General features: G+C 42.3%; 1 protein-coding gene across 1 annotated transcript; it reads left to right on the top strand.

The window, feature by feature from the left end:
• Positions 1 to 7,601: 7,601 nt before the first annotated feature.
• LOC122043320 (L-type lectin-domain containing receptor kinase VIII.1-like) lies at positions 7,602 to 10,099 on the top strand. Its single transcript, XM_042603891.1, has one exon. It carries the CDS (start codon positions 7,705 to 7,707, stop codon positions 9,961 to 9,963), a length of 2,259 nt encoding a protein of 752 aa, XP_042459825.1. The 5' UTR covers positions 7,602 to 7,704; the 3' UTR covers positions 9,964 to 10,099.
• The last annotated feature ends 1,198 nt before the right edge of the window (positions 10,100 to 11,297 follow it).

Below are 11,297 nucleotides of genomic sequence, written 5' to 3'. Positions count from 1 at the left end.
CAGCCAAGTGCGCGCGATGGTCAGCCCAGACGTCTCATTGATTATTCCTGAGAGTGATTGGTTCGATTTTATGAAAATTTTCCACCAGCCAAGTGCGCGCGATGGTCAACCCAGACGTCCAGCATCCTTTGATTGTGCTCTCCATTTTGAGAAAAATTCTTACAAATACATCGTAGCTGGGGATCGAACCGTGGATGTTTAGGCAACAATCTGGATGTCCTACCATGGACAGTTCCATTAATTAGATGAAGACTTTAATTTTTTCTATAAAATGAAACTAAATTAGGGAATGAGTCACTGGCTTTGGTCTTTCAACACTCAAGTCAAAAATAGAAGAAGAAAAAAAAGTAAAAGTACTAGTGACAGAGATTCATCTTGTCTTTTTTCATACCTGACATACTTTTTTATATCTTTCTTAGTGATCCTCTATCTTCCCTGTTTAATGATATTAATTATCGAAAGTAAAAACGCCCACCCTTCTTACTCAAGGGCGGCGCTACGATCTTATACTACTTACGTACATGCTTTAGTTATACTATAACAGCGGAAAATTTTAAATCATTCCTTTTATTTAAATAAACATGATATCACATATTCTGATTAGTTCGAATGTGCATATATTGATCATATAACTAAAAATATTAATTTGTCCGAATCGTTCTTGCCGAGCCACCACCACACACATCACTATCTGCTCCTCTTACAATATCCTCTCCTATCACACTTGGTTAACATATGCATGCATCCACAAGAGAACCAAGGATCAAAACTTGGTTATGTATATTTTTACTTCTTTTTACTTCCTTTTCCTTTTAAGTAAAAAGAATCCTTTCTTATTCTTAACTACTTAGTCCTTTCTCTCCTTATCAATAATTCTCCTATCCCCTTTGATATCCTATACATGTTCCTTACAAGAGGTCCAAGGTTCAATCCTATTTCTCTTCTAACATATTAGTGATATTCTTTTGTACATAATAATTCATATATCACCATATTATGCATTATGCATAAATATTTCATACACATATATATTATCTCATATTCCTTCCTTTTGTTTACATTAATTCCATGTATTATAAATATAGATGATTTATATTCTCAACTTTATTTTCTTTCATAAAGTTTTAATCATCTAAATCCTTCCCATCTTAATATTCAACTTAGAATATTTACACCTTCTTTTCACTACTTTCAAACTCTCATTATCCTTACTTTCTTATCTAGGCTTTCTAGGGGTGTTACAATCTCCCCTACTTATTGAAAGTTCGTCCCCGAACTTAGAATGACAATTTCTGCTCATATTCCTTAGACGTTGGTGGAGCTTCCAATCTCCCTTGACTCATTGAAGGTCCCTCAATAGAAGTCTGCAGTTGGTGTAACCTTGCGGGACCACCTTGATTCAGAACATACTGTGGTGCTTTAGTTTTGGTAGGGCAGTCTCTAGATAAATGTCCTTCCAGTCCACAGTCGTAGCATTTAATTTTGCCCTTACGACAGTCTTTTGCTTTATGACCCTCTATCCCACAGTTGTAACACTTATTAGTGCTCGTACGACATGTTCCTGGATGTTTCTTCCCACATGTATTGCACTGAGAAAACTTGAGCTGTTTGTTGGACGGACCATTCTTAGTGTCGTTCCGTCGCTTTCCCTTTCCACCGTGGTTCCCTTTCCAGTTGGCCTTAATATTTTCCAGTTCTTCCATCTGAGCTTGCTTCTTGTCCTTGCCTAGTGCCTTCAGGTAGTGTTCAGTATTCAGGGCACTGCTAATTAACTCCTCTGTGGTCCGCGGCCTGTTAACTCCGCCGGCCACATTAAGTGCTATCTCGGGTCTGAGCATCTTTAGCATAAGCCTGACCCTTTCTCCCTCCGTCCTAACTAATTCCGGGCATAATCGTGCCAGGCGGTTGAATCTTTTCATCGCTTCTTCCACCGTTAGTCACCTTGCCGAAATTCGGTGAATTCATCATAGTGCCTACTTGTCACCCGAGTGTGGAAGAATTCTTCGAAGAATTCCGTCTCAAAATCTGCCCAACTCATTTGGTTTACTGGTCTTTTCACTTTCACTCTGTCCCACCACATTCGGGCGTCTCCCATGAGACAGAATGATACGCATTTGACCTTTTCATGCTCAGGCCAGTCCAATAGTTCTATCATGCTCTCCATTGTCTTAAACCAAGCTTGTGCGTCCCATGCTTCACAATTACCAGAGAATTTCTCTGGCCTCAGTCTTTGCCACTGGATCAGATACGCTTCTTGACGAACTACCGTTGCTAGATTCACTAGTGGTACCGGTGCTGCTACTGGCTCCAGTTCAACTACTGGTATAGTTGGCGTATTATTCTGATTTGGGGTAGCAGGATTCCCTTGTTGATTCATCATGGCAGCAATCATCTGTTGCTGTTCCGTAAGCTGTCGTTGTAGCTCAGTAACTACATGTGCCCAATCAGGTGGAGGTACGGTCTCCTCCGTTCTGGCATTTCGTCTTCTAGTCATACTTATTTTCCTAAATGATAATAAGATTAGTCTAAGTTATCATTTATGCATGAATATCTTAACATATCATGTCTAGGTTTCATGCCATGTTTGGGTTATCGTTGAGGTATTCTTTCTTAGGTTGTCATATCATCTTTAGATTACCTTACCATTCATACGCGTCAAGATCTAGCCGATGGTATTATCATTCTTACTTGACTCATGCTTAAATTGATACCATTTATACTCTTTTTATTCATCAAAAGTTTTTATTACATTTTTTGTTCATAACTTCTTCTCTTAAAAGGCTAGGTAGGTTGTGACTACTCCTGCCATAAAGGACATGATAGCAGTAGTCATCATCAACCCAACCTGTATCGACTTGCCCAGATCATTCTGGGGTGGATCAGGCATTATCGGAGGTTGAATCTCCGATGCCTCTTCCGGGTCGATTATTGTCTCTTCATCCATTCCCTCGTCTTCTTCAACATGTTCGTCCGGTTCCATCGGGTCTTCGTTTAGTTCCCCCTCGAGGTTGTTCAGTCCCCACTCGAAGTCTATTATATCGTTGGGGTTGAAACCCATTTCCATGTATTCAGCAAGGTTAAATTCATCCTCGCCCATCTCAGGAAACTCGTTCTCTCCTTCATAATATTCCATAATTTCTGAATCTTCATCTTCATTATCGTCCGAATTCCCTTCCTCGATTTCCTCGAGATCTTCCTCTCCGAACTCGCCGTGTTCCGGAGATTCCGAGTCGCTCACATAGTTGTCGAAGTATTCCAGCATATCGGGTTCATCCGCGAACTCGAGGCATTCGCCAAAATATTCTACATCCTCGGGATCGTATTCGAACGGGATATAGTCCATTTCTACAAGATTTTAAAGATTCATTATTCCTCTTATGTTATAGCCTAAGGTTCTTGTATCTAGGCTACCATTCATGCATCCTAGAATATCACCTACTTATCATCTTGCACCATTTTCTAGGGTATAACTTAAGGTATCCTTCCTAGGCTACCATTCATGCATCCTAGAGTATCATACTATTTTTAACACATACTTGTCATCATGCACCCTTCTCTAGGGTATAGCTTAAGGTATCCTTCCTAGGCTACCATTCATGCATCCTAGAGTATCATACTATTTTTAACACATACTTGTCATCATGCACCCTTCTCTAGGGTATAGCTTAAGGTATCCTTCCTAGGCTATTATTCATGTATCCTAGAGTATCATACTAATTTTTGCATATAAATAAATTAAGCAACTGTATTTACTTGGAGCAACAGGAAGGAGCTTGATGTGTGTGTAGTGAGCTGGCAAAACTTCGCTCTGATACCACCTGTAAAAACGCCCACCCTTCTTACCCAAGGGCGGCGCTACGATCTTATACTACTTACGTACATGCTTTAGTTATACTATAGCAGCGGAAAATTTTAAATCATTCCTTTTATTTAAATAAGCATGATATCACATATTCTGATTAGTTCGAATGTGCATATATTGATCATATAACTAAAAATATTAATTTGTCCGAATCGTTCTTGCCGAGACACCACCACACACATCACTATCTGCTCCTCCTGCTGCTCCGTCGTTCCGAATATCCGTCCCCCATATCTGCGGTACAAGGAAAGTAAGCTATGAGCACTCATGGCTCAGTAAGTTCCTTTCCTACTCACTAAAACCGAATTCATATCATTGCATATCAATATCATGCGAGGTATCATAAGCATACGACATACAAGGGTATCATATTCATATTCATATCATAATATCACATGACATTATATCTAATCATCAGATAATTCAAGCACATATGTAGGCAATGCATCATGAATTTGAAAACTTATACTTATAAGTACTTGAAATTAATATCATCATTAGAGGGGATCCCGGTTTGTACCACATACATAATGCGCGCGCTTCATAGGTAGGTCCAAGGTAGCAAGTCTTGAACCCTACCATGCATACATACTAGGCCCGAGTCTTACTCCATCGACCTAGGGCATTCAGAGGCCCATTACTGACGAGGCCCGAGTCTTACTCCATCGACCCCGGGGCGTTTACGGAGCCCACCTTTGGTACAAACCATACAAAAAAAATAACTTATCATGCATAACTATCATATCATGTCCCTAACAATCTTTCATGCATTCCCTCTTTTCTTTCTTTCTTTTTGTTGCCGAGCAACACAAGAGGAAGAAGCCTCCTCTTCTTCCTCCTCCTCTCCACCAAAAGACCTAGCCACTTCTTCCTCCATTGGTGCCGAGCAAAGCAAGCAAGGAAGAAAGGTCCACAAGCAAGTTCTCAACTCTAGGAAACTTAAGCAAAGAAGGTAAGCTTCCCCTCACCTGTGGTACAGGGCTTTTATGTGATTTTCGGATTTATAAGGATTAGAAAACCTAGGAAAGAATTTAAGAAAATTCGGCTAAAGAAAAGGTTTTCAAATCTAAGATGATTTAAACAAGACCTCATTTCATGATAAGATTTTCTATGCTATGTAGAAGGATTCTTTTCCATGATTTTATACTGATATGATGTATGATCAGAGGAGTATCTAACCCTAGGATTTAACCAAAAATATTTTAAATAGGCTAGGAAGATTATTGTCTAACCAAACTAGTGCAAGGTTCCTTCTATGAAATGCTAAGGACCTTTCTATGGTTTTCTTGCTTGGAAATTAATTGGAACCAAAAGAAAACTCACTTGTATGCTTCGGACCAGAAAGGTTAAGGGTTAGAAAGACCTTCAAAAAAAAATTTAAATAAACATGCTCCTATGATAGGATATAAAGTTTCTTAAAGGGTGTTCACATTGCTAGAAACTCATGAACTCTTTTTAGGGTTTTTCGGCCATGATAAAAGGGATAGCTTAGATTAGCCTAAACAAAAATATTAATATGCTCAAGACCTCTGTGATATTATGATATGAAAGTTGATTAATGCTCTCATGTTTAATTGGAATGTAGAAAATTAGTTATATGATATAAGACATGTAAGATCACAAGAGTCCTAGCTTGTTTATGATCCAATTTTGTGTATGATGTTCTTAGTAACTTTTGCCATGATATTTACTTAGGCTTTCCATGCTTTAGGCCACTTAAGAAACCTAGCTTAAGGACTGGTAGGTTTCGGCCATGAAGGAAAATAAAAGAAAAAGGGAAAGAAACCTAGGAAATGCTATACATAATGAGAAGAAATGAAATTATGTTATGTAATATGCCATGATATGTTATAGCATAGGAAATGCTATACATAATGAGAAGAAATGAAATTATGTTATGTAATATGCCATGATATGTTATAGCATAGGAAATGCTATACATAATGAGAAGAAATGAAATTATGTTATGTAATATGCTATGATATGTTATAGCATAGGAAATGCTATACATAATGAGAAGAAATGAAATTATGTTATGTAATATGTCATGATATGTTATAGCATAGGAAATGCTATACATAATGAGAAGAAATGAAATTATGTTACGTAATATGTCATGATATGTTATAGCATAGGAAATGCTATACATAATGAGAAGAAATGAAATTATGTTACGTAATGATATGTTATAGCATAGGAAATGCTATACATAATGAAAAGAAATGAAAAAGGAAATGCATGAAAGATTGTTAGGGACATGATATGATAGTTATGCATGATAAGTTATTTTTTTTTGTATGGTTTGTACCAAGGGTGGGCTCCGTAAACGCCCCGGGGTCGATGGAGTAAGACTCGGGCCTAGTATGTATGCATGGTAGGGTTCAAGACTTGCTACCTTGGACCTACCTATGAAGCGCGCGCATTATGTATGTGGTACAATCTTGACTTCTTCACATTTAATGGTAGATAAAGTGTTCTACTTTATTTTCTCTTTCCTTTATTAATTATCTATCTTTTCCTCTTTTATTTATTATTTTATCGATTCATTATGTGTACAATGTCAACGCCATACCTCGAGCCGGACGGGTGGTCCGCTCGGCTCAGGCTCCTGGCCCGCTCAGCTTGCTCTCTTATCGATTGGATTGACCAGACACTGATTTACTCAGATGGTCGATTGGATAATAATCCCTTCGATCGGTCGATGAATAACTTCCCACTCAGATGCGACTGAGCTTTACTTAAGCCCTAATATTGATCACCTTAATTTTGATCTATATCATCATACTTGACTCGTACTAAGTAAATTCCTTCCTATCACTGCATCATAATATTGATTTGGTTAATTATCTTATTCCCCTTTTAAGAAAACCGATCAGTTAATGTTGAATAAATTCTTATAATTTATTTCCTTGTAAAATGTATGAGACGGTCGACTTGAGACGATTTATTCCATCAAAGAATAAACTAAAGTGGGAGAAAAGTATGGAGTAGGATTACTCCTGAATGAAGGATTACTCTCGTCACTACACGCCACCGCAAGGAAGGAAGAAGATTATTGAAATGATGATTATACTCATTCAACCTGTCTAATCATGCACTACTCTTTTTATCCTTTAGCTCCTTTCTTTTCCGCCCTTATTTTACCCAATCCGATTGAAATGTTACACGCTACCCCCTATAAGTTTGCTAAATGTAACAAAACGCCCTAGATAGTTGCTGATTTATTTTCCTGATATATATTTTTTTCCTATTTTTGAATCATATTGGACCGTTAAATAGTTAGGTTGATTACTGATTAGGGTCACGTTTAGTTAATTGACCATTCAACTAATATTAATTTCGGTTGACTAGTAATGCTAATTTGGATAATAATGGATCTGGGAGCGGGCACATAGAAAATGTTAAAGCATGAGTACCGTTTGGGTATTTGATAAAATTAAATGTGTCTTTTTGATAACTTCCTGTAATTTTATGGTCACGGGTCGAATTCGAACCGTACGCCATCGGAGTTCGGATCCAACGTCACTAATTCCATGTCAGAATTCATGGCCCACATCTGTCCCACGTCATGTTTTTTTAATTAATCCACATTGATTAATTAAGGATTAATCGCCTGCCTTCGACGTTTTCCTGCAATTTACCGTTGCGGGTGGGACACCTGTCGGCCCCTGCGGCCACTTGTCCGCTCTCCCCTGTCTCAGTCTTTGTATTCCTCGTCCCCTTCTTTTCCCTTGCCTTTTCCTTCCCTTTCCCTTTCCTTTCTGCTCCCTTCTGCTTTCTCTCCGAGCTGCGTCTTCTCTCGCCTTCCGATGATGCTATGCGCCGACGAGTAGGCGCCGACAATGCTGTTCCCGAGGCTGATCGTTTTGCTGCCGGTCGTCGTGCTTCTGGTGTCCGCGTGGACGGTTAGATGCGGCGAGGCGGTGGAGTTCAACTTCCGGTCCCTCACATTGGGGAGCCTCAAGTTGATCGGCGACGCGCATCTGAAGAACAACAGCATCCGCCTCTCACGTGACCTCCCCGTCCCCAACTCCGGCGCCGGCCGCGCCCTCTACGCCGAGCCCGTACGCGTCCGCCACCCCACCACTCGACTGGCGCTCCCGTTCTCCACGTTTTTCTCCTTCTCCGTGGTGGATCTCAACCCCTCCTCCGACGGAGGAGGCCTCGCGTTCCTCCTCGCCCCCGACGACGATTCCGTCGGCGACGCCGGCGGGTTCCTTGGCCTCTTCAACGCCACTCCGGGCGGCTCCCCCGACGTCGATACGGCCTCCGTTGTCGCTGTCGAGTTCGACACCAACATGGATGTTGAGTTCGAGGACATCAATGGGAACCACGTCGGGGTGGACCTCGGAAGTTTGGTGTCGGCGCGGGCCGCAGACCTGGACTCGACCGCGATTGACCTCAAGAGTGGAGACCTCATCAACGCGTGGATCGAGTACGGCGGTGCCTCCGCGGGAGGGCTGCTCGAGGTCTTCGTCTCCTACTCCACGCCTCGCCCCGTCGTTCCTGTACTCTCCTTCGAGGTGGATCTCGGCAAGTATTTGAACGAATTTGCTTTTGTCGGCTTCTCCGGATCCACTCAAGGGAGCACTGAGATCCACAGTGTCGAGTGGTGGAGCTTCTCCTCGCCCTCGATCGATGCTGCCCCGCCTTCAACGCCGCCCTCTCTGCCGCTGCCGCCGCCTGCCCCACCCATATTTCCCTTCTCAGTCTCCCCGCCGCCGCCCTCCCTGGCTGCTTCCGCCCCTTTGCCTATCGTCGCCCAAGGACCGAGCATCGGCACAGTGCGGCCATCGTCAGGCTCGCCGTGTCAGAACAACGGATTGTGTCGTCAAGGCCCCGCTGCCGTCGCCGGCGTGGCTACGGCCGGCGCGTTCGTCGTCGCAGCGGCAGTCGCCGGCGTCGGATTCTGGGTATTCACCCGGAGGTCCAAGTCTCCTAAGAGATGGGAGAGCTTGGCTGGGACTTCCGAAATCGTGAACAATCCGAGGGAGTTCAGTTACAGAATGCTCCTCATTGCAACTCGGAACTTCGATCCAGACCGCATCATCGGCCACGGGGCCTTCGGCACTGTCTACAAAGGGATAATCGCAGAGACCGGCGCAATGGTGGCCGTCAAAAGATGCATCCAAAACGGCAGCAGCACCAGCGACCAGCTGGCGAGAGAAGAATTCCTCTCGGAGCTTTCCATCATCGCCGGCCTCCGACACCGGAATTTGGTCCGTCTTCAAGGTTGGTGCCACGAGAAGGGCGAAATCCTCCTGGTCTACGACTACATGATCCATGGGAGTCTCGACAAGGCTTTGTTCGATCCAGAAGCGGTCCCTCTGGGATGGCGGCACCGGAGAAAGATACTGACAGGTGTGGCCTCCGCGCTCGCCTACCTCCACCGCGAGTGCGACCGCCAAGTGATCCACCGCGACGTCAAGTCAAGCAACGTGATGCTCGACGAAGGCTACCACGCCCGGCTCGGCGACTTCGGCCTTGCCCGCCAAGTCGAGCACGACAAGTCACCCGACGCCACTGTAACGGCCGGAACGATGGGCTACCTCGCACCGGAGTACCTCCTCACAGGCCGTGCAACCGAGAAGACCGACGTCTTCAGCTTCGGCGCCGTTGTCCTCGAAGTGGCCTGCGGCCGTCGCCCCATCGACGGCGACAACGACAACAATCCCACTATAGGCGGCGCCGGCAGCAGCATCAGGAGATGCAGCAATCTGGTGGAATGGGTGTGGAGTTTGCACGGCGACGGGAGAATACTAGAAGCGGTGGATCCCCGACTGGAAGGCGAATTTGACGAGGGGGAGATGAGGAGACTGCTACTGGTCGGCTTAGCCTGCTCGAGCCCGGACTCCTTGACGAGGCCCGCCATGAGGAATGTGGTGCAAATGCTCAACGGCGAGGCCGATCCACCCTTCGTGCCGGCGTCGAAGCCATCAATGGGTTTCAGCACCAATCAACAGTTGCTTCTAAGTCTCCAGGACAGCGTCTCCGACTACAACGCCATGGGGCTGAGCCTATCCATGTACTCATCATCTTCTTCCTCCTCTTTAAGGAGCACACTGAGATGCGGTGGCACAGGCACCGGCGACGAGCCTTAGGCTCTGATAATCGGTACGAAATCTCTACATAATTCACCAATTTCAGTATATATTACACATGCAATAATCTATTTGTTCTGAATCAATTGTTTCCATTAACACATGAGTTTAGGCATCAAAATAACAATTATGATCATAGAATGAGCTTAACTTTCATGTTCTTCTGACAGAGACTATCAAATTAAAATATGTTTTTGATTCATGAATGATGAGTAATTTGGTACGTTGTGACTAGCTAATCAAAATCGAGTCAAGCTTTATGGTATTTAAAATTGTTTGATAAGGTAATCAAGCCAACTAAGTCCAGCCGAAAATGACCAAGTTTGGCTTGGTTTTTTTTTATATAAACTTGAGTTTAGTTCAAACTTGGCTTGAGCTTGATTCGTATAGATGTTATCGAACTCCCAATTTAAGCATGTTTGATTACTTAAAAATTTTTATATTTTAAGCTTATTTAGTTGGTTATTGAGTTTGATAATACAATTTTTTTCTTGTTCATTTGAATTTTTCTTTCTTTATTTAACATATTGATAAGAGTGTTATTAATTAACACTGTTTATGAACATTACGAATATTGTTAATGAGTTTGCTTATTTAGTTTAATAAGCTGATCAAATTTATTTATTTAATTAATCTTGTATGTATTAAATGAATATAAATAAATTCTTATTCCGAACACTAAATTTATTCATCAATGTTTGATTCATTATAACCCTAGTTGTGAGTTGATTTGATTTGATTATGAATCCCAGTATAGTGACTGATATCAGGATAAGGATCTTATGAAGGATAGTGATGGGTGTGTAGGAGGTGAGAGCTATTGGTGTTCTTGTGAATTCCCTCTGTTTTATTAGTTAGATCTTTTGTTCTTAAGCTAAAGTGGTCCTTTGCTCTTAGTTGTTTACTTGGCATGTTAGTGTGTGAAGATGTTTTGTGACAAGAACACGAAAGCCTCTGGTCTTCCATATTGCCGTTGGAGAAGTTTCAATGTTTAAAATGGCACGAGGTCGCTCTTAATGCCCAGTATTCTTTCCCTTCTAGCTCAGCTTACTCTCAACCCCCAATTTAACCGGAACAATCTCTCGGATGCTCCTTCGCTCCTAGGCTCTGTAGTGATGAAGAAGCCATTGAGTAATGCACTTGTGATTGTAGGAAAAAAAATTAAAAGATGAACCTTATTCTTTGATAATTGTGCGAGTATCTTTGGGTGTAGGTTGATTAGGATTATCTACTCAAAGGATATTATTATTATAGATGTAGTTTTTATCGACTCCTTTTGATACCTCTAACTATTATAACGAACAACACTCCAAACAGAGAATTAGTTTGCATCT

This window comes from Zingiber officinale, chromosome 2A (assembly GCF_018446385.1).
Source record: "Zingiber officinale cultivar Zhangliang chromosome 2A, Zo_v1.1, whole genome shotgun sequence".
Lineage (NCBI taxonomy): Eukaryota > Viridiplantae > Streptophyta > Magnoliopsida > Zingiberales > Zingiberaceae > Zingiber > Zingiber officinale.
This window is presented reverse-complemented; position numbering and strand designations above follow the sequence as displayed.